The sequence below is a fragment of the Schistocerca nitens genome, chromosome 2 (assembly GCF_023898315.1).
Source record: "Schistocerca nitens isolate TAMUIC-IGC-003100 chromosome 2, iqSchNite1.1, whole genome shotgun sequence".
NCBI lineage: Eukaryota > Metazoa > Arthropoda > Insecta > Orthoptera > Acrididae > Schistocerca > Schistocerca nitens.
The window spans coordinates 783,183,014-783,208,152 of record NC_064615.1 but is presented as its reverse complement, the minus strand read 5'-3'; the positions used below and the strand labels follow the sequence as shown (position 1 = coordinate 783,208,152).

The window sequence follows — 25,139 nt, the reverse complement described above, 5'->3', positions numbered from 1 at the left end:
GTGTTTGGGAATAGATGTAACATGCCTTAGGAATGAATGTAGCCTTAGAAACTGACAGTGTTGTAACACTGGAATTAAGGCACATGTGCATACGTCGTATGGGTGATACCATTAGTTTCGGGACCTAAACGTTTATTGGTATTATATGCTTGTCTCCTTGTCCTCTACTCACCCCTTTGGTTTGTGTCTATAATAGTCAAACACGCTGTGTAAGGAGCAGGTGTGGCGCTAAAACCGAAACCTGTGGAAGTCAATTCTTGTTATTCCCGAATAACTAAAAATTTTGCTTCACCGGCATTGTTTCCTTTGGCTTCCCTGCATTGTGCTAGGCTATTCGTGTAAACATTGTCCCAGAAAGCGCCGAGTGACGCCAGAGACGTTCCGTTTTGCAGACTTCGACGGCGACCAGCACATCGGCCCGTCCGACCTGCAGCGCGCCCTGCGGCTGCTGACGCGCGACGAGCTGACGGCCGAGGAGGTGGGCCAGGTGTGCGAGAAGGTCGTCGAGGAGTCGGACGTGGACGGCGACGGCCGGCTCTCCTTCATGGAGTTCGAGCACGTCATCACGCGCGCGCCCGACTTCCTCTCCACCTTCCACATCCGCATCTGAGCTGCCGCTGCCGCACAACGCTTGGAAATGAGAAAATGTTTCATGTGTCGTTTAATAGCCTTGGCAAAATAAATATTAATGATTATAGTCATTACGCACTGACTAAAATGGAAAGTGCTACACCACGATCACCTTGACTGAACGCTATCAAACTGGCACTCCAGCATTTCCACACATATTGGATATGTTTATGAGAATTTCATCACTATGCCGTCCGCCTCTCGTGGTCTCGCGGCAGCGTTCTCGCTTTAGGCGCATGGGGTCCCGAGTTCGATTCCGGGCGGGGTCAGCGATTTTTTTTCTGCTTCGAGATTTCTTCCTCATTCACTCGTAAGTCGCCGTAGTGGAGTTAAAGAACTTGTGGAGCGGCGACCGAACCGCCCCGCGAGGGGTCTCCCGGCCACCAATGCCATACGATCATTATCACTATGCCATCTTATTTTCAGTATAGAAACAAGCCATTCCTACAGATGAAGAATAGTTTGGATGTGTGATGGCTATTGAGTATATCAAACTTTACTGACCCTTTCAGCTGGAGATCATAACAATGCACGCCCACAGGATAACATGTACAGCTTATCTGTGGTTTTTAGTCTTTAAGGAAAGTCGAGTCAGTGGCAAGAGTGACATGGAAGCGTCTTACCGACAGACCGCACGCACATCTGACTGTAGTGCAATGACTACAGAAGGAGTTGTGGCGACGTGGGCTCAGGACAATACAGTGGCAAGGAGGGTAAGTGCGGGTCCCTCTAGATGGACGTCACGAGAAGACCGTAGGATTGTTCGGCAGACTCCGACGAATAGGTAGATGACAACTGAGGCTACCGCCAGAGTATCGCTAAGCCCGCATCTCGTGGTCGTGCGGTAGCGTTCTCGCTTCCCACGCCAGGGTTCCCGGGTTCGATTCCCGGCGGGGTCAGGGATTTTCTCTGTCTCGTGATGGCTGGGTGTTGTGTGATGTCCTTAGGTTAGTTAGGTTTAAGTAGTTCTAAGTTCTAGGGGACTGATGACCATAGCTGTTAAGTCCCATAGTGCTCAGAGCCATTTGAACCATTTTTGAGAGTATCGCTAAGATCCAGTGGGAACAGATTACAGGAAGCTGAGCTGAAATCTCGAATTGATGTATGTCGTTTACCTCTGACACCAAACCACAGAGATGTAGAGATCAAGTCAGCTGGGACACTGAGTGGCATTCTGTGGCGTTCAGCGAGGAGTCTCGCTTCTGTTTGTGGAGGTCAGGTCGACGTCAATGGGTCCGTCTACGTCCTGGTGAAGAGTAAAAGGAAGCAGTCATTTTCGAAACGATTACCGCTCCAGTTCTTGTCATCATAGTGTGAGGAGCTGTTGGATATGAAAACGGGATTTATTCGGTAATTACTGAAGTGATTCCGCATGCTCGCCGGTATGACGAGGGCATCAAACAGCATATTCCAGCAAGACAACGCAAGACGTCGCCCTGCAGTTCACGTCACAAACGCCTCGAGGAATGTGCCGATCCTTGACTGGCCTTCATAGTCCCCTGATTTGTTCCCCGATTAGCATGTCTGAGCTTCGATGGGAAGATGTATACTTCCGTACTGGCCTCCAACTGGTAATCTTCATGAACTGGTACAGCGTGTACTTCACGCATTGCAGCAAAATTCCTCGTGATTACGTTCGGGAGCTGTTGGCTTCCACGTCACAACGAATTTCCGACTATGGAAGCCACTGACGTTGATTATAGACGCGAGTTCCGAATGAAATGAAAGTTTAATTGTTTAATACCTGTCATGTCATGAGCATCACCATAAAGTAGATAAATATCGGAATGGTGCTTTATGGTGTAAGACTTTCCATTTCTGTCAGCGCAGATCTTATTCTTTCATGTCTTACGACATGTTATCAACTGAATGCTTTCCACTTTCCTCTGTTGTGTGTCCCTTCCCCAATCTGCTACTGACATCGTCACGTTTTTAATGTCACGCAATATTTCAAGTCTTCTTCTAGCCCTCCATCTCTTTCCTGCATTCTTTCCTCAAATGACTCTTGGTTTGCTTCCAATCGAACGGATCGGCAAAACAAATTGCTAACCATTAATTTAGTGACAATTATCTGTAATTTTTGTTTATTTCTTGATACAATCACTTTTTCATGAAACAGACATCACCATTTTCAGCAACATTGCCCAGCTTCAGATGTTACAAAAAATAAAAGCCTCTTAACTAGGTCTACTTGAGAGTTAAAGAAAGTGCTATTAAAATAGGCTTGCTTGTGAGATGAGTAACGTGTTATTAAAACACGTGCGGATCATATCTACAGCAGCATTTAGTGTACAAATGTGCATGCACTGAAAAGACTGGAATTATTAAGAAGAAACAGGCAATCACATAGACCTATGGGGGTACAAAATACACTAATATGCTCCTGTTTATAGAAGACTCTGACTGAAAAGTGGGGTACCAGCTGCCTTGTTCTGCCTTCCTCAGCACCTAATCTAGGTTTAATCTAGGTTATTGAGGGCCAGTAAAGTGAAATGGCAAGAAGGGAAGGATATCTGGTCAGACGAATATAGGATAATATCAATAGCAATAGAAAATGGTTTAACAACAGTAGGATTCGTTATGAATAGCAAGGTATCGCAGAGAGTGATCTACTGTGAACAATTCAGTGATCGGGTTGCACTCATTAGAATCAGCAGCAAACGAAACCAGACAACAATAGTTCAACTGTATGAGCCAACGTCAGAAGTAAAAGACGAAGAGGTAGAGAATGTGTATGAGGATATTGAACGGGTATTTCAGTATGTAAAGGAAAATAAAATTCTAATAATCACGTGGGATCGGAATGCACTAGTAGAGGAAAGAACAGAAGGAACGGTCATGGGACAATGTGGGCTCTGTAGCTGGAATGAGAGGGATCAAAGCTTAACTGAGTTTTGCAATAAATTTCGGCTAGTAATATTGAATACTCTGTTCAAGAATCACAAGAGAAGGAGGTATACGTGGAACAGACCTGGAGACATGGGAAGACAATTCATCTGGTGACGGTCAGATAGGTATTCCGGAATCAGATATTGATTTTAAGACGTACTAAGGATCACTAACGATGAAGAGTAGACTGAAGCTTAAGAGAATCGTATGGAAGCATCACTGTGGAAGTAAGTGTGATACTGGAGTATCGAGGAAGATGTGGATGCTGCAACAAGGAATACCACGATACGCAGTTCAGTTGCAGAGGATTAGACATTCTAAAAAGTGCAACCACAGATGTTGGAAAGACAAACATACGTACTGGGAAGATAGCTGCGAAGAAACCTTTGGTAAAAGAAGAAATACTTCAACTGAGCGACAGAAGAAGGAAGTACAAAAAAGTTCAGGAAAAGACAGGAATACTGTGACCTACATCACTCAGGAATGAAATAAATAGAAAGGCGAAGTGGCTGCAGAAGAAATATGAATCAATCGAAAAAGGAATGAAGTCGGAAGGACTGGTTCAGTATATAGAAAAGTCGAAAAAAGCTATCGGTAAAATTTTTTTTCTTTTTCTTTTTTTTTTTTTTTAATCTCATTTTGTTCGTTTTCGTTCGTTGTATCTGCTCTGGGCGGACGTCGAAAGACACCCGTTTCAGTTCGTTGTTGATCCATTAACTAATTTTTTTTTATTACAGAGGGCAGCTAGCCCTCTGACCGAACACGCTGAGTTACTGAGCCGGCAATTAAGACCAAGAGCAGCAACAATAAGAGCGCAAAGGGAATTCTACTGATAAACGCAGAGGAGAGAGCAGATAGGTGGAAAGTGTGCATCGGAGACCTGTATGAGGGGGAGGAATTGTCTAACGACGTGATAGAAGAAGTTGGACTCGATATAGAGGAGATAGAGGATTCTGTATTAGAGTCAGAATTTAAAAGAGCTATGAAAGACTTGAGATCAAATAAGGCGGAGAAGATAGATAAGATTGCATCGGGATTTCTGACATCATTGGGGGAAGTGGCAACCAAACGATTATTCAGGTTGATGTGTAGGATCTACGAAACTGACGACACACATGATCCACAGAATCCTGAACATAGTAAGGGCACATAAGTGCGAGAATTATCGCACTATCAGTTTGACAGCTCACGGATCCAAGCTATTAACAAGAATAATATACAGAAGAATGGAAATGAAAATGATGGATCTGTTATATGATGATCCGTTTAGTCTTAAGAAAGGTGAGGGCGCCAGAGAGGCAGTGCTGACGTTACGCTTAGTAGCGGAAGCAAGACTGAAGATTAAAACTCAGGGTGAAAGAATATCAGTGATTAGATTCGATGGTGACATTGCTAACGTCAATGAAAGTCAAGAAGAATTACAAACTCTGTTATATGGAGTGGACAGTCTAATGAATACAGAATATGAGTTGAGAATGAAACGAAGAAAGACGAAAGTAATGAGAAATAACAGAAATGAGAATAGCGAGGTACTTAACATCAAAGTTAGTGATCGCGAATTAGATGAAGTTAAGAAATTCTACCTTGGAAGCAAAATAGCCCATGAGGAACGGAGCAAGGTGGAGCAGACTAGCACAAGCGAAGAGGACGTTCCTGGCCAAAAGAAGTCTGCTAGTATAAAAAAATAGTCCTTAACTTGAGGAAAAAAGTTCTGAGAATGTACGTTTGGAGTAGAGCCTTGTATGGTAATGAATTATGGACAATGAGAAAACTGGAAGAGAAGAGGATAGAAGCACTTGAGATGTGGTGTTGCGGAAGAACATTAGAAAATTAGCAGGGGCGATAAAGGTAGGATTTTCTCCGAAGAATCCGCGAAGAAAGGAACCTATGGAAAACAGTTACAAGAGAAAGGGACAGTATTATAGGAAACATGTTAAGACTTCAGGAAATAACCTCTATGATACTAAATGGAGCCGTAGAGGGTAAAATCTGTAGAGAAAAACAGAGATTGGAATAATCCAACAAATAATTGAGGGTGTACTGTGCAAGTGCTACTCTGAGATGAAGATGTTGGCACAAGAGAGGAATTCGTGGTGGACCGCAACAAACCAGTCGTATGACCGATGACAAGAAAAAAATCAGCTTGGACGAGACTGTGTGCATCACTATGGCCCCCAGGCAAAGGAGCAAAGCAAGCAATGAAAACACGTGGATTCATGACGTGAGTTTTCTCTATATATTTGTGTGCGTAGTGTAGAATGTAAGTGCACAAAAGTAATTACTGAAAAATGTGATTTCTTTGGCCATGTATTGTACAGTCAAGTGAACAGTGGTGTGTTGCCCAACGTCACAGTGAACTGTTCTCAAATTCTCAAAAATACTCGAAAATAAAAGCAATAAAAATTACACATCAAATGGACTACTAAATTTTTGTCTGAATAAATTATCCAAAAATTCTTTTAATAAAAGTTCACTGCTGATTTACGTAGCTAATTTGCGAAAAACACTTAGAATACGATAAATGTTCCACACATGTGTACATTACACTGTTCACTGAAATGTACTTTGTATAACAAGAAAATAACTTCCAGACTGAATGTAACCTATCTACCATAATCACTGATTAACTATGTAATGATACTGTTCAGTATGTACAGTGTAACTATGGTCCTGAAGTACTCTTGCATTTACGTTGTCACAGTAAAAATTTTCTCTCGAAAGTGGAGGACAGCGAGCAGCGCTGCAGCAAAACTAAATTAAAACGGTAAGCTAAAAATGATAGTCGCTATTCAAAAGTGTGTGTACCGCTACTTGCACTGAGGACACAGCAACACAGTTTGGGAATAATTTTGAGTACTAAAGTTCTACAGATGAATTTTCTAAAATAATCTTATAGCAAAGAATCACTTTATAACTTCACTTTCAGGATCTTGAACAATACTGACTTCATACAAAAATGAATGGTTTTAAAAAGAGTTCTAACTGATTGATTATTCAAAAATTTACTTTGCACAAAAGATTAACCTACCCTATTTTAAAGGATTATACGGGTGAGGAGAACTAACTTTTCTAGCTGCGAGCAGTCCATGAGATAAATGCTTCAATCAAACCTCGGTACGACAATCAATTTTAAACAGAGTGGCAAATATGGAAAACAGTGAAATTACCTTTAGTCACAAATCTTCAAAATCCATAAATACTGTCATCATCATCATATACATTCATTTCCGGCAAATCCGTAATCAATATTTGAAAGTAAGAAGTTAATAATTCTGTAATAGCAAAGATGCCATGGACACCTCACAATGACTACCGAAGAAGGCGAAGACCCAATAAACATCTGGCAAGGTGATGCTGTTTGATTTTTGGAACTGCTACGCTGTGGTGCTATCCGGTTACATTCTTAGGGAGCATACTGTCGGAATCGCCTGAAGAGGTTACAGGAGGCTGTCAAGACGAAATGTCGCAAAAACCTGACGGAGAGCATATTTTTGCCCCACGACAACGCGCCAGAGCATTGTGGAAAGACACAGTAGCGCTTGCTGCTTCTTTGGGCCGTCAAATTGTGCTTCACCTCCTATTTTCCTGACATAGCACGCAGCGAATTCTTTCCGTGTCTTCGAATGCAGAAATCATTTCATGGCAGGAATTTTGGGGGTGTAACGTTTGCTGGACAGCGAAAATGCCTTCTAGAACCAAAATCTCTGCCACGTTATCCATCGTTGTGAAAAATGTTTTGCATTAAAGGTAAACAAGTACATAAAGACCAACAGCGAGTTTCATGTTGTAGCGTGACTTATTCGAGATGATAATTAAACTATGTGACTAACCATCGTACACTAAGTATGTATGTACAGCTTTCATGTTCCTAAAAATGACAGTTGTTAAGAGCTTCCACTTTTCCTTGCACTTAGGCAAAAATATTATCTCATTCCTAGAAATTAAAAAGGGAAAAAAACTTAGACAAGTGCGATATAAATGAACATCATAAGTTTAAATAACGTTTTTCGTTTACACGAACTTGAGTACTGACCGCATTTTTTTTTTTTCCTAACGTTATTCGTTTGTAAGCACTATTGTGTTTTCACTTATCAGGGAACTGTGGCTTTCTGGTTTTTGTCCGCCGGTTCCACTATTCATCTGAACGTGATGTTATTTCACAGAACGACATGGTTGCTGATGGAGATATAAAAAAATGCTACCAGTTGTCGCGTCTGTGGTGTCCTGCGAGCGGATCAAGATGGGACTGACGCTGTTCAAAATGGTTCAAAGGGCTCTGAGCACTATGGGACTTAACATCTGTGGTCATCAGTCCCCTAGAACTTAGGACTACTTAAACCTAACTAACCTAAGGACATCACACAACACCCAGTCATCACGAGGCAGAGAAAATCCCTGACCCCGCCGGGAATCGAACTCGGGAACCCGGGCGCGGGGACTGACGCTGCTTCCAGTTGTGAAGTGGCTCACCCAATTCGTACACCTGGTGCCTGACATTAAAAATTGGCAATATCTGAAAATGAGGAAACTCGATGTGAAACAGACGACTAACTCTGATGAATAACTGAGACAGTACTACTCTCGAATCCTACGAGTCACTAACGCACTGACTGTATGCTGTGCAACCCTGCATGTAGCCTGTACAGCTAAGTGCCACGAGAAACTACGTATGTCCCGTCCCGGAAACAGACTAAAGCATTTCCAGCGTCTGAGGCAGACTGAGTGCGGAATTTCCATCAGCGCCGGCGACGCAGCTTACGCTAGGCGCAAATTGGGAGGGGGATAGCGCATGTGGCGCGGCGCAGTGCAGCGCGCATTTTTCTGACTTAACGGGTTCAAGTGGAATCGCGCAAATTGGGAAGCAACGCGGTGGTGACGCGACTCGCGCCTGCGCCCGGCCGCATGGCGTTGTGGTCGTGGCACAGTTTTCTCGCGCCGCGCGTCACGCGCCACTGTGGGTGAGGCGTGGCGGGGGGAGCAGGAGAACAGTCCTCCCATATGCTCCCTTCCGCACCGCGTTTATGGGCAGTGGTAGTATTGGCAGTCCGAAAAACATTGCCTTACTACCGAACTTTACTGTTCGCCGTTCAAGCTCTCTACCGTTTTTCACTAGTACATAACATGTTTCAGTCATATCTGTATACACTGAGGTGACAAAAATCATGGGATGGCGGTAGTATCGCGTATACAGGGCATAAAAGAGCAGTGCATTGGCGGAGCTGTCATTTGTACGCAGCCGGCCGCTGTGTCCGAGCGGTTCTAGGCGCTTCAGTCCGGAACCGCGCTGCTGCTACGGTCGCAGGTTCGAACGCTGCCTCGGGCATGGATGTGTGTGATGTCCTCAGGTTAGTAAGGTTTAAGTAGTTCTAAGTTCTAGGTGACTGATGACCTCAGAAGTTAAGTCCCATAGTGCTCAGAGCCATTTGAGTTTGAGTCTATGACACGTCCATTTATTGCACTACGCTGGGCAAAATGAGATCCGATACGGGATTAGGAGGTCATCTCAGTGTAGTGCCGCTGTTTTGTTTTCTTTCTTCAAAAACAATGCGTAGTTCAATGACTGGTCAGCCATTAGCCACTGAGATTATACCTTCTGCTGCCACAATGTCTTTAGATCACAAGAAGGGACAGACTGTTTATCGTGAGGGTAGTGAAATAGTAACGAATGTTATAAAAAACATGTGATCAAGAAGCAAGGCAGGAAATCTTAAATATATAGTGAAATAAGGTTATCTATATGCTGCCTATTATGTTGGCGTATCTGTACGATAAGTTAGGAAAATTCTAAAAGTTGGAGTTTCCAGAGGCGATCTCCCTTTGTGCTCCTGGTGAAAAGAGTACAAGATCTGAAGTATCTAAGTGTCACTGCTATTATTTGCATTTGGATGTAATAAGAGACTTTATACAACATGCATGAGGACATCACATTTTCACTGTAAAGTAGAAACAATCGAGGGACCCCAATCCCACTATTGGCAATGTTTTAATTTGTGCGTAATGACGAGAAATAGCATTTCAGTGGTTGCATACACGGCATCAGCATTAATAAACTATAGTTCGAATCATGAACGACGGCGGTCGAGTTAGGCTTGTTCTGCGCACCCACGTCACGTATTCTCTGACAGCCAATGAGCGTTCTGTAATGTCTTGAGCGCTCTGCTGTGAATGTTGTAGCTAATGTGAAAATAAAACGTGATCTTAGCGAGTTGTTTAGTGAATTTCGATTCCATTTTTTGCGAGTTGTCATCGCTGATTGTGGGGATAAGTGATAAATTCTGCATAAGGAAGCGAGAGACATAATTTGCAGCATATACAGGCTAGTAGAAATCCTTGGGCAATAAAAAAGATATTGAATTTAATTGATGAAAGGAGAAAATATAAAAATGCAATAAATGAAGCAGACGAAAGGGAATACAAACGTCTAAAAGATGAGATGCACAGGAAGTGCAAAATCTCTAAGCAGGAATGGCTAGAGGACAAATGTAAGGATGTAGAAGCATATATCACTAGGGGTAAGATAGATAATGCCTACAGGTAAATTAAAGAAATCTTTAGAGAAAAGAGAACCACCTGTATGAATATCAAGAGCTCAGACGAAAAACCAGTCCTAAGCAAAGAAGGGAAAGTAGAAAGGTGGAAGGAGTGTCTATACAAGGCAGATGTACTTGAGGGCAGTATTATGGAAATGGAAGAGGACGTAGGGAAAGACGAGAAGGGAGATATGATACTGCGTCAAGAACTTGACAAAGAACTGAAAGGCCTAACTCGAAACAATGCCCCAGGAGAAGACAACATTCCGTTACAGCTACTGATATCCATGGGAAAGCCAGCCATAACATAACTCTTCCATCTGGTGAGCAAGATGTATGAAACAGGCGAAATATCCCCAGACTTCAAGGAGAAGATAATAGTCCCAATTACAAAGAAAGCAAGTGCTGAGAGGTGTGAAAATTACCGAACTAAAAGTTTAATAAGTCACGGTTGCAAAATACTAATACTAATCCTTCACAGAAGAAGGGAAAAACCGGTAGAAGCGGACCTCGGGGAAGATCAGTTTGGATTCCGGCGAAATGTAGGAACGTGCGAGGCAATACTGACCCTACAACTTTTCATAGAAGAGAGGTTAAGGAAAGGCAACCCTACGTTCCTAGTATTTATAAACTTAGAGAAAGCTTTTGACAATGTTGATTTAAATACTCTCTTTCAAGGTAGCAGGGGTAAAATACAGGGATTGGAAGGAAATTTATAATGTGTACAGAAAAAAACGGCATTTGTGAGAGTCGAGGGGCACGAAAGAGAAGCAGTGATTGAGAAGGGAATGAGACAGGGTTGTAGCCTAGCCCCGATGTTATTCAATCTGTATATTGAACAAGCAGTAAAGGAAACAAAAGACAAATCTGGAGTAGGAATTAAAGTCCAGAGAGTAAAGATAAACACTTTGAAGTTTGCTGATGACATTGTAATTCCGTCAGAGACAGCAAAGGACTTGGAAGAGCAGCTGAACGGAATGGACAGTATCTAGAATGGAGGATATAAGATGAACGTCAACGAAAGCAAAATGACGATAATGGAATATAGTCGAATTAAACCAAGTGATGATGAGGGAATAGATTAGGAAATGAGACCCTTAAAGTAGTAAATGAGTTTTGCTGTTTGGAAAGCAAAATAATCGATAATGGCCAAAGCAGAGACGATATAAAATATAGACTGGCAATGGCAAGAAAAGTCTTACTGAAGAAGAGAAATTTGTTAATATCAAGTATAGATTTAAGTGTCAGGAAGTTCTTTCTGAAAGTATTTTTGTGGAGTGTAGCAGTTTAGACAAGAAGAAAGCAGAAGCTTTTAAAATGTGGTGCTACAGAAGAATGTTGAAGATTGGATGGGTAGATCATGTAACTAATGAGGAGGTACGGCATAGAGCTGGAGAGAAGAGAAATATGTGGTGCAACCTTACTAGAAGAAGGGATCGGTTGGTAGGACACATTCTGAGGCATAAACGGATCATCAATTTAGTACTGGAGGAAAGCGTGGGGGGTAAAAATAGTACGCAGATTCAGAGGGATGTAGACTACACTAGTTACTTGGAGGTGAAGAGGCTTGCACGGGATAGAGTAGCCTGGAGAGCTGCATCAAACCAGTCTTTGGACTGAAGACCACAACAACAACGCTTTCTCCAAGCGGAAAACACGCGCATGCGCATAACTTTCACTTGAAATCGTCAACAACGCAATCCCCGTCCGTGCTTCAATATGCGCGATCCGCTGTCGTTCGTGGATCGGACTATACTTGTTCAGCAGGCTACACAAATGAAGAATTTGGTCGGTATTATTCCGAAAGTCTCAGTATCATGAAAGACTACCAAGTGATTTGACGTATTCAATTTATTGTACAGTACTGCTGACAAAGGCAGACCTACATTCATGACGATGTTTTTCGAACGACGTGAACTATTCCCTCACAAGGCATACCTGGCTAGCTTCTGCTTTCCTGTCACATTACACGTGCTATATGCATCACAATTTGCGCTTAGCCCATCTCACGCGACTCATTTGCGACACTGTATCGTTTCCTTTTTCTTGTTCATTTGCTCTCGCTGGAAATTTTCCCCATGTTACACTTGTATTTCCTGAGCAAAACTGTAAGGAATTGGAAATATTTGACGTGGTTCGACAGCCAAGTAGATAAACGAAAAGTGGAAGTAGCTCGAAATTAGTGTAAGAAGAGACAAGCGTGAAGCTTTTAACGAGTGCGAAAGTACTGGGTGATCAAAAAGTCAGTATAAATTTGAAAACTTAATAAACCACGCAATAATGTAGATAGAGAGGTAAAAATTGACACACATGGTTGGAATGACATGGTGTTTTATTAGAAACAAAAAAAAAATAGTTAACAAAATGTCCGAGAGATGGCGCTGGACCTCAAAACGTCAGTGACTGCACATGACAATCGTGTATAAAAGGAGCTGTAATGAGAGAGAGAATCAGATGCGCCAGCAGTCGCAGAATGTTGACGTTACCTGAAAAGGCGCTTTTAGTGAAGCTGTATTATCAGAATGGGGAATGTGCTAGTTTAGCGTTACGATCCTATCGCCATAGGAAGGGGATTCGAACGGGTAAAGGTCCGTTGACAAATGCAGCTGTGCCGAGAATGATTTCCAAGTTCGAAGCCACGGGTTGTTTAGACGATGGACCCCATACTGGCCGACCGAGCACAAGGCGTAATGCTGCTAAGAAGTTCAGGAAGAAATGGAGACCGTAGCGGGTTCGTCTATGCACAGGAAAGTCAGCGCTCGTGCAGTCGCACGTCGCACCGGCATACCATACACTACTGTTTGGTTGACATTTAGGCGTACCCTCCGATGCTATCCGTACAAAATCCATCGGCATCATGAACTGTTACCTGGCGATTTAGTGAAGCGGAGGGCATTTGCGGTGTGGGCGTATCAAAAGATGGCGGAAGATGACGATTGGTTGAGTAACTTGTTGTGGACCGACGAAGATCATTTCACGCTCCGAGGGTCTGTCAATGACCGCAGCTGCAGAATTTGGGCTACCGAAAATCCTAGAACTGTCGTGGAAACTCCACTGCACGACGAGAAAGTCACGGTATGGGTTGGATTTACCAAATCTACCGTTATCGGGCCTTTTTTCTTCGAGGAAATGCATGATTCTGATTTTGTAACTGCTACCGAGATGGGTGAGAGGTACGCCGATATGTTACAGAATCGCATCATCCCCAGCCTGGCTGATAAACACCTGCTGGAACGTACGATGTTTATGAAGGATGGCGCTCCACCCCATATTGCTAGACGCGTGAAAGATCTCTTGCGCGCGTCGTTTGGTGATGATCGTGTGTGCTCAGCCGCCACTTTCGTCATGCTTGGCCTCCCAGGTCCCCAGACCTCAGTCCGTGCGTTTATTGGCTTTGGGGTAACCTGAAGTCGCAAGTGTATCGTGATCGACCGACATCTCTAGGGATGCTGAAAGACAACATCCGACGCCAATGCCTCACCATAACTCCGGACATGCTTTACAGTGCTGTTCACAACATTATTCCTCGACTACAGCTATTGTTGAGGAATGATGGTGGACATCATCTTTGCTTTGTCTTACTTTGTTATGCTAATTATTGCTATTCTGATCAGATAAAGCGCCATCTGTCGGACAGTTTTTAACTTTTGTACTTTTTTGGTTCTAATAAAACCCCATGTCATTCCAAGCAAGTGTGTCAATTTGTACCTCTCTATCTACATTATTCCGTGATTTATTCAGTTTTCAAATTTATACTGACTTTTTGATCACCCAGTATAATTCTATCTACCTATCCGAAAGGAAAATCAAAGAAATTTTGGTTTTATTTTAAATCAGCAAACAGACGAGATCCATCTGTCCAGATGCTCAGCGATTGAAATGGCATCGAAACCGGGTTTGACAAAGGGACAACCAAAACAAAATATTCCTTCTTCCAAAATTGTTTTACACAAGATTTCGTACTGGGGTTCCTTCCTTGAATCGTCACACGAACGCCAGAATGACAGAAATTGAAATACGTAATCGCAAGATAAAAAATCAAGATAAATTCCTCAACAGAGGCAAGGCGACTGGACCTGATGGAATAACTACACTATTCTATCCCATAGTGTCAGACTCTTCTTAGACAGACAGGTTGTGTTGGCCATCGCTTTTAGTAACTAATAACTCACGGATATGTTACTTACAATGAAATATAGACTTGGTATGTAGGAAGAATGTACTCCTTGTTAAATAATGCATTGAGGAAATTGTTTAGTGTGGGATATAGGTGCAGTTTGTTAAACACCACATTATCATATTCGTTAAGCAATTGAAGTCTCATACTTGTGAGGGTGTCTTTGGAACTGAAAGCAGTTATCTGGAATTTTGGGAGAAAATGAATGTTGGTGTGCTTGCAGAGGATACATAGTAGGCGCATATTTGTTGTTAAATAAGGCACTGTGGAAATTATTTACCGTGGGGTATCGTTATATTAGTTAAAATGTCACACTGTGCCAATTGTTTAATATTTAAAGTCTTGCATTTACACATGTCCTAGAATAATGATCTTGAAAAGTAGTAGAAAATCAGTAAAGTAGCAACAAATTAACGCAAAACAGTAAATAGCGTTATATGTTGGCAAACTTGCAGAAAATACTACTGGGCATGATACTCTACTGCCAACTGCAAAGACTTAATCTCGGATATCACTTGAATTTTCTGCTGCTGCTAGAGTTGATTGACTAAAGTACAGAGCAGGAATGCTGAGTCCATCTCATGGCTTCCGTATCTCGAAGAATGGTGGTTGGTGGAAGTGGGGACTCAAATTCCACTAACAGGATTGCTTTGGAGGAATGGGAGAATTATGATAACAGAGATGAAATTAAAAGCATTTGGCCACAAATTAGATTTGCATAAACATAATTAATAGCAAAAGTGAGCAGTCTGTTTACATTTGGCTAAAAGCAAGTAGTGGACGTTTTGTTTATACATAAGGCCACAGCCAAATGAATGGTTTGTTTACATTAGCATCATTATGATAGAAACAGTTGGTCATTAATTTGGTCTTAAATAAACATTACCAAAAGCATAAGTGAGCAGTTTGTTTACATTAGGATCACTAAATTACATGGTTTGTTTACTTAAAGATGCTAGGCCAGGTGGCTGACTTGTTTACATCAGGAGAACAATGCCCCCATTGCGTCAGAACTCATTCTGCACCACTACTGCCTGATACTGCGTGGGTCCACGCAACAGTGACGGATGAAGTCTGACAACATTAGTTTTCCTCGGAGCCTCCAGAAACAGATACGTCGAACTTGAAACTGTATGCAAAAACTGGATGGGGCGCCACTCCAACTCGTATGTTCACAGTTGTAGTGGTGCCTCTTTCTTCTGTCGCTTGAAGCGAAGCTGCATCAATAGTCGCTATGCTGACAGCCCTCGGTGCTCCAGACTTCGTCATAATGTCTGTGCGGATACTCGTCCTGCTCCAAACAAGTCCATATATTGATGCAAAGTACATGATGTTGCTGCACAATCCTATACGCCTGAGCGAACAATAGTGTCTCTCCTCTAGCTCGGTACTTGCATGGGGCCATTGAGATCTTAAACGGCACTGAGAGCAGCCGTCCTAAACCCATCGAGTTCACATTCGAATTATAGCCATGTGATCACTACTGATACGAGCAGCAAAACCGTACGTTGATAAACCTGTTGTCAATAAGCCACGATCCTGCCAGTCATCGTGATGATTGACGATTGTCCTTCTTATATGTAGCATAACACGATGACACTGACAGGTTTCGGATAGATTATACACTCCTGGAAATGGAAAAAAGAACACATTGACACCGGTGTGTCAGACCCACCATACTTGCTCCGGACACTGCGAGAGGGCTGTACAAGCAATGATCACACGCACGGCACAGCGGACACACCAGGAACCGCGGTGTTGGCCGTCGAATGGCGCTACCTGCGCAGCATTTGTGCACCGCCGCCGTCAGTGTCAGCCAGTTTGCCGTGGCATACGGAGCTCCATCGCAGTCTTTAACACTCGTAGCATGCCGCGACAGCGTGGACGTGAACCGTATGTGCAGTTGACGGACTTTGAGCGAGGGCGTATAGTGGGCATGCGGGAGGCCGGGTGGACGTACCGCCGAATTGCTCAACACGTGGGGCGTGAGGTCTCCACAGTACATCGATGTTGTCGCCAGTGGTCGGCGGAAGGTGCACGTGCCCGTCGACCTGGGACCGGACCGCAGCGACGCACGGATGCACGCCAAGACCGTAGGATCCTACGCAGTGCCGTAGGGGACTGCACCGCCACTTCCCAGCAAATTAGGGACACTGTTGCTCCTGGGGTATCGGCGAGGACCATTCGCAACCGTCTCCATGAAGCTGGGCTACGGTCCCGCACACCGTTAGGCCGTCTTCCGCTCACGCCCCAACATCGTGCAGCCCGCTTCCAGTGGTGTCGCGACAGGCGTGAATGGAGGGACGAATGGAGACGTGTCGTCTTCAGCGATGAGAGTCGCTTCTGCCTTGGTGCCAATGATGGTCGTATGCGTGTTTGGCGCCGTGCAGGTGAGCGCCACAATCAGGACTGCATACGACCGAGGCACACAGGGCCAACACCCGGCATCATGGTGTGGGGAGCGATCTCCTACACTGGCCGTACACCACTGGTGATCGTCGAGCGGACACTGAATAGTGCACGGTACATCCAAACCGTCATCGAACCCATCGTTCTACCATTCCTAGACCGGCAAGGGAACTTGCTGTTCCAACAGGACAATGCACATCCGCATGTATCCCGTGCCACCCAACGTGCTCTAGAAGGTGTAAGTCAACTACCCTGGCCAGCAAGATCTCCGGATCTGTCCCCCATTGAGCATGTTTGGGACTGGATGAAGCGTCGTCTCACACGGTCTGCACGTCCAGCACGAACGCTGGTCCAACTGAGGCGCCAGGTGGAAATGGCATGGCAAGCCGTTCCACAGGACTACATCCAGCATCTCTACGATCGTCTCCATGGGAGAATAGCAGCCTGCATTGCTGCGAAAGGTGGATATACACTGCACTAGTGCCGACATTGTGCATGCTCTGTTGCCTGTGTCTATGTGCATGTGGTTCTGTCAGTGTGATCATGTGATGTATCTGACCCCAGGAATGTGTCAATAAAGTTTCCCCTTCCTGGGACAATGAATTCACGGTGTTCTTATTTCAATTTCCAGGAGTGTATAATGGTAAGACAGAGATTTAGGAACCAGGTTTTAAATTGTAAGACATTTCCAGGGGCAGATGTGGACTCCGGCCACAATCTGTTGGTTATGAGATGTAGATTAAAACTGAAGAAACTGCAAAAAGGTGTGAATTTAAGGAGATGGGACCTGGATAAACTGGCTAAACCAGAGGTTGTACAGAGTTTCAGGGAGAGCATAAGGGAACAATTGACAGGAATTGGGGAAAGAACTACAGTAGAAGAAGAATGGATAGCTTTGAGGGATGAAGTAGCGAAGGCAGCAGAGGATCGAGTAGGTAAAAAGACGAGGGCTAGTAGAAATCCTTGGGTAACAGAAGAAATACTGAATTTAATTGATGAAAGGAGAAAATATAAAAATACAGTAAATTAAGAAGGGAAAAAGGAATACAAACGTCTCACAAATGAGATCGACAGGAAGTGCAAAATGTCTAAGCAGGGATGGCTAGAGGACAAATGTAAGGATGTAGAGGCTTATATCACTAGGGGTAAGATAGATACTGCCTACAGGAAAATTAAAGAGACCTTTGGAGAAAGGAGAACCACGTGTATGAATATTAAGAGCTCAGATGGAAACCCAGTTCTAAGCAAAGACGGGAAAGCAGAAAGGTGGAAGGAGTATATAGAGGGTCTATACAAGGGCGATGTACTTGAAGACAATATTATGGAAACGGAAAAGGATGTAGATGAAGTTGAAATGGGAGATATGATATTGCGTGAAGAGTTTGACAGAGCACTGAAAGACCTGAGTCGAAATAAGGCCCCGGGAGTAGACAACATTCCATTAGAACTACTGACAGCCTTGGGTGAGCCAGTCCTGACAAAACTCTACCATCTGGTAAGCAAGATGTATGAGACAGGCGAAATACCCTCAGACTTCAAGAAGAATATAATAATTCCAATCCCAAAGAAAGCAGGTTTTGACAGATGTGAAAATTACCGAACTATCAGTTTAATAAATCACGGATGCAAAATACTAACGCGAATTCTTTACAGGCGAATGGAAAAACTGTTAGAAGCCGACCTCGGGGAAGATCAGTTTGGATTCCGTAGAAATATTGGAACACGTGAGGCAATACTGACTCTACGACTTATCTTAGAAGATAGATTAAGGAAAGGCAAACCTACATTTCTAGCATTTGTAGACTTAGAGAAAGCTTTTGACAATGTTGACTGGAATACTCTCTTTCAAATTCTGAAGGTGGCAGGGGTAAAATACAGGGAGCGAAAGGCTATTTACAATTTGTACAGAAACCAGATGGCAGTTATAAGAGTCGAGAGGTATGAAAGGGAAGCAGTGGTTGGGAAGGGAGTGAGACAGGGTTGTAGCCTATCCCGGATGTTGTTCAATCTGTATATTGAGCAAGCAGTGAAGGAACAAAAGAAAAATTTGGAGTTGGTATTAAAATCCATGGAGAAGAAATAAAAACTTTAAGGTTCGCCGATGACATTGTAATTCTGTCAGAGACAGCAAAGGACTTGGAAGAGCAGTTGAATGGAATGGATAGTGTCTTAAAAGGAGGATATAAGATGAATATCAACAAAAGGAGAACGAGGATAATGGAATGTAGTCGAATTAAGTCGGGTGACGCTGAGGGAATTAGATTAGGAAATGAGACACTTATAGTAATAAATGAGTTTTGCTATTTGGGGAGCAAAATAACTGATGATGGTCGAAGTAGAGAGGATATAAAATATAGACTGGCAATGGCAAGGAAAACGTTTCTAAAGAAGAGAAATTTATTAACATCGAGTATAGATTTAAGTGTCAGGAAGTCGTTTCTGAAAGTATTTGTATGGAGTGTAGCCATGTATGGAAGTGAAACATGGACGATAACTAGTTTGGACAAGAAGAGAATAGAAGCTTTCGAAATGTGGTGCTACAGGAGAATGCTGAAGATTAGATGGGTAGATCACATAACTAATGAGGAGGTATTGAATAGAATTGGGGAGAAGAGGTGTTGGTGGCACAACTTGACTAGAAGAAGGGATCGAGTGCTAGGACTTGTTCTGAGGCATCAAGGGATCACTAATTTGGTATTGGAGGGCAGCGTGGAGGGTAAAAATCGTAGAGGAGACCAAGAGATGAATACACTAAACAGATTCAGAAGGATGTAGGTTGCAGTAGGTACTGGGAGATGAAGAAGCTTGCACAGGATAGAGTAGCATGGAGAGCTGCATCAAACCAGTCTCAGGACTGAAGACTACAACAACAACAACACGATGTTCTCACGATCAAGCAGCATTCAAATGTAATTTCTTAACGAGAAATCTGTTGTGTAATCCTTCCTTATACAGGATGAATCCGTGCTCATGCAACACAGTTTCACGGATTATGGAGAAAGCTAAATGTATCAATCTGAGGTAAGGGAGCCGGCTCTGGAAAGTACATGTCGAAAGTTATAGGCGAACATTTTTCTTATATCTCTGACAGTGGAATACGCTTACTGGTACTGCTGTTGATGAGACTGAAGGGTAGGCAACTTTCAGAGGTGGTAGTATGCATCAAAAGAAGAAAAAAATGTCTAGTAAACATTGGCTCTACAGTGCATACCTTAAGAGCTATGGGCACTTGGTCATCTTGGATACTGTGAAACACATATGTTCTACGGCAAGCTCTTTGGTTTTCATTTTCAATTCTTAAAAAAGTAATGTATTGTACAGTAGCTTCACACCTTTGAAAAAATAAATGTTTAACAGATAGTTTTTTCAACGGAAAATGCTATATATACTTTACTAATGAAATATTAAATGCTATCAGTAACCGGAAGTGACCCATTGGGATTTTTTGTGATCTCTCAAAGGCTTTTGACTGTGTAAATCATGGAATACTTCTAGATAAGCTCAAGTACTGTGGTATGAATGGGACAGCGCTAAAATGGTTTAAATCATACCTAACTGGAAGACTTCAGAAAGTTGAAATAAGCAGTTCACATAATATGCAAAAAACTGGTGATTTCTCAAACTGGGGAACAATCAAGAATGGGGTGCCGCAAGATTCGCTCTTGGGTCCTCTGCTGTTCTTAATATATATTAATGACTTGCCATTCTATATTCACGAAGATGCAAAGCTGGTACTTTTTGCCGATGATACAAGTATAGCTATTACACCCAACAGACAAGAATTAACTGATGAAATTGTAAACGATGTTTTTTAGAAAATCATTAAGTGGTTCTCTGCAAATGGGCTCTCATTAAACTTTGACAAAACACAGCCATTAATAAATACAGACTTCGATCAGAAATCGGTAGCTAAGGTAGAATATTCAAAATTTCTAGGTGTATGCATTGACGAGGGGTTGAAGTGGAAAAAACACACAGAAGATCTGCTGAAACCTTTGAGTTCAGCTACTTACGCTATTAGGGTCATTGCAAATTTTGGCGATATACATCTCAGTAAAATATCTTACCACGCCTATTTTCATTCTCTGCTTTCGTACGGCATCATATTCTGGGGTAACTCATCATTGAGTAAAAGAGTGTTCATTGCACAGATGCGTGTAATCAGAATAATTGCTGGAGCTCATCCAAGATCATCCTGCAGACACTTATTTAAAGAGCTAGGGATCTTCACTGTAGCCTCACAATATATATATATATATATCCAAACGACTTCAAAAGTAACAGAAGTGTACATGGTTACAACACTAGAAGAAAGGATGCTCTTCACTACTCATGGTTAAATCTAACTTTGGCTCAGAAGGGGGTAAATTATGCTGCCACAAAAGTCTTTGGTCACTTACCTAATAGCATCAAAAGTCTGACAGATAGCCATATAGCATTTAAAAGGAAATTAAAAGAATTTCTGAATGGCAACTCCTACTCATTAGATGAATTTTTGAATATAGTAAGTGGGCAATTTCCCCACCCGCCACCCCAACAAAAAAAAATTAAGTGTCACGTAATATTTTGTGTAGTGCAATATCTTTTACAGACACCTTTTATTAACCTGACACGTTCCACATCATTGCGAAGGGTCGTAGTCATGATCTATGGAACAAGTACCAATCTAATCTAATCTAATCTGTCTTTATAGGAGGTATTATGAACCAAACGCCAACGGCCTTGCCGCGTTAGTAACAACGGTTCCTGTCAGACCACCGGAGTTGAGGGTTGTTGTGCTTGGTTAGCACTTGGATTGGTGACCGTCCAGGTCTCACCAATGCTGTTGGTAAGGGAGACGCACTCAGCCTTTGTGAAGCCAATTGAGGAGCTACTTGACTGAGAAGTAGCAGCTCCGGTCGTGAAAGCTGACAATAGCTGTGAGAGCGGTGTGCCACTTCATTTCTGCAGCCAGTGACGCCTGTCAGCTGAGGATGACACTTGTGACCCAGGCAGTACCGTCGGGGTCTTCTGAGGTCAGTTCAGATATAGTCTGAGCGTAACTATGGACCGAAAGAAGAAAAAGGCCCTGTAAATATGGGCTCTAAAATATATACCTTAAGAGTCATTGGCACTTATTTAATGGAAGAGATGTGTTTCACAGTAGCGAAAATGAACACGTGCTCATAGCTCTTAAGGTATGGACTTTGGAGCTCATTTTTACTAGACAATTTTTTCTTATTTTGATCCGAACTACCACCTCTGAATGTGCCTACTCTTCAGTCTCAGCAACGGCTGTACCGGTACACGTATTCCACTGTCAGAGGTATCAGAACAATTTTCGCCTATAACTTTCGACACTGGCGTTTCCGGACCAGGATCGCTTACTTCAGATTGACACATTTACGCTCATCTCTCACCCCTGGAAGTTTATAACATCGTCACGGAATCACCCCGTACATAGAAGCTAGATGGCGTTATTTCTATCTACTTTGTGCGATTTATTTGAAACTTACTTATCCTAGCATGTAGAACACTTCGTGACGGTTTGACGCTTGTTGCACACCACCTTCAAGGCATTGCATTGCATGCCGCCTTCATGGTGTTGAACTTATACAATGGCCAATAGCGTAAATATCCATTATCTGTGAGAATGTCTCATGCAGTATTAGACGAAACGCTAGGCCAAAAAAATTTAGTTCATGGCCATATCCTAATGCCCGGAAAACTGATACCGCCAGGGACCGTGAAAGCGTGCACTGTGTGAACAAGATAATTTCAGTCAACCCTTTACTAGAACTGAATATGGGTTCAATATGACACGCAATCATTTACTACACAGGAAATGTCGGCCTGTCAGTGGCAGAGCTGTGCCCGTTTCGTTTCATAACAGCCGACGTCAATGATGTTGTAACGGAATGGCTAATCTTTCAAGTGTCTGCTTGCATTCGTTACAGGATATGATTAATTTTCCGTCTGAATTTCAAACCCCAGAACGGAAACGGAGAGATTAATTTCAGCGCGGAATCAAAAATAAGTTAGGAAATCTCAACGCAAATTTTAGTAACACGACTTCGAAAGTATGTTGAACTAACAAGTATTTCGGTAGGGTGGAAAGCGGTGGTGTGATTATTTTCTTTAGTTTAAGCAGCCACACGAGAGCGACCTTTTAAGATTTTACAGAAACAATGAAAGGGAAATTTTTTTTTGTTACGAAACTTTTTATCTTTTTTTAGGATATTTCATTTTAAAATGTATATTCCATGTATGGGTCTGCACCAATTCTAGAAACATTTTTTCCATTCTGGTGTTGGTATCTCAAGAACATGGGTTTGGAAGGATTCAACAGTGCACAGACGAGACATACTGCCTTAGGGACAAAGGTGAAAACCCTGTAAATATTTTTATTAAATATTTTTATTATATGTTGAATAGTGCCATATAGGAGAGCGAATAAATAATGGAAACTAATTTATAACTGCTGTCTGAATAATTAAAAAATTAATTAGAATGAATAATTGAAAGAAATTGGAAGGTACACATATCCTGGGTGTACTTTAACTGGTACTAATATCAACAGGACTTCAATGTCAATACATTTAAGATCAATATTCTTCATTTAAGTTACGTACTTCTTCACGTTAATTCCATTATGCGTAGTCCTGTTTATAACAATGCCGATGCAGTATTTCTCCTCCGCTGCTCGCGCAAATTCCTCTTGTCTGCTCACGGCACGAGCGAAATTATGAAGAGACAGGTGAGGTCGATGTGAATATACACATATCAACAAAAAAAAAAAGTTTTGCATCGCCCCAGTTCCTAGAATTCCTGAAGACAGCCTTTGACTGTGGATATTGTATCACAGATACAGTCTCTTTGAATGTTCAGAGATGTCACTAAACCCGCCCAAAGTTGTAAACAACCATGTATGAGCAGCGTCTATTAGACGGAGGGGGTCCAACAGCCGATCAATTCCAATCATTCCACCAGGAAGTAGTACACGGCTCGTGTTGTCTGTAGTTCAACCATGCCTAGACCGTCAATACCGCGGTTCGATCGCGTCCGCATTGTTACTTTGTGCCAGGAAGGGCTCTCAACAAGGGAAGTGTCCAGGCGTCTCGGAGTGAACCAAAGCGATGTTGTTCGGACACGGAGGAGATACAGAGAAACGGGAACTGTCGATGACTGCCTCGCTCAGGCCGCCCAAGGGCTACTATTGCAGTGGATGATCGCTATCTACGGATTATGGCTCGGAGGAGCCATGGGACTTCGTGTTACGACTCAAACTGTTCGCAAGAGGCTGCATGATGCGCCACTTCACTCCCGAAGTCCATGGCGAGGTCCATCTTTGCAACCACGACACCAAGCAGCGCAGTATAGATGAGCCCACCAACATGCCGAATGGACCGCTCAGGATTGGCATCACGTATTCTTCACCGACGAGTGTCGCATATGCCTTCAACCAGACAATCGTCGGAGACGTGTTTGGAGGCAACCCGGTCAGGCTGAACGCCTTAGACACACTGTCCAGCGAGTGCAACAAGGTGGAGGTTCCCTGCTGTTTTGGGGTGGCACTATGTAGGGCCAACGTACGCCGTTGGTGGTCATGGAAGGCGCCGTAACGGCTGTACGATACGTGAATGACATCCTCCGACCGATAGTGCAACCATATCGGCAGCATATTGGCGAGGCATTCGTCTTCATGGACAAAAATTCGCCCCCCCCCCCCCCTCCTCCCATCGTCCACATCTTATGAATGACTTCCTTCAGGATAACGACATCGCTCGACTAGAGTGACTAGCGTGTTCTCCAGACATGTACCGTATCGAACATGCCTGGGATTGATTGAGAAGGGCTGTCTATGGACGACGTGACCCACCACCCACTCTGAGGGATCTACGCCGAATTGCCGTTGAGGAGTGTGTCAATCTGGACTAACAGTGCCTTGACGAACTTGTGGATAGTATGCCACGACGAACACAGGCGTGCATCAATGCAAGAGGACTTAGTACTGGATATTAGAGGTACCGGCGTGTACAGCAATCTGGACCACCACCTCTGAAGGTCTCGCTGTATGGTGGTACAACATGGAATGTGTGACTTTCACAAGCAGTGAAAATCTTACATGTACAAAAAGAAAAAGAACGAAGAAAGAAAAAATAATAAATACCATTACAATGTTTCAGCCTCAGATCACTCAAATGGTTATCATTACCATTTTCGACTTGTTACCAAGTAATCATCAGGTGGTCCATTTAAAAAGAAAGGAAAATGGGGCAGTAAAATAACGGGAAAATAAATTACAAATAACAATAACTTCCCCTATCTGATCATATACGTGCGGATACCAATTAGTGGACTATCATTTGGGCTGTGTCCACCCTTAGCCTTTACGATGGCTTGAACTCTGCTGGGAACATTTCAAGTGAGGTGTCTGAACGTCTGTGGAGGAAAGGCAGCCCATTCTACACCAAGAGAAGATACCACAGAAGATAGACACGTCGGACGCTGGGGAATGGAGAGAA

At 43.0% G+C, this 25,139-nt stretch overlaps 1 protein-coding gene across 1 annotated transcript in view; it reads left to right on the top strand.

Annotated features, from left to right (window-relative positions):
• The window catches only part of LOC126234629 (calcium and integrin-binding family member 2), a 221,267-nt gene extending 220,631 nt beyond the window's left edge, over positions 1 to 636 (top strand). The window contains exon 5 of the mRNA XM_049943357.1: positions 393 to 636. Within this exon, the coding sequence (XP_049799314.1) occupies positions 393 to 610 (218 nt within the window). The 3' untranslated portion in view covers positions 611 to 636. The remainder of the gene's footprint in view (positions 1 to 392) is intronic.
• The last annotated feature ends 24,503 nt before the right edge of the window (positions 637 to 25,139 follow it).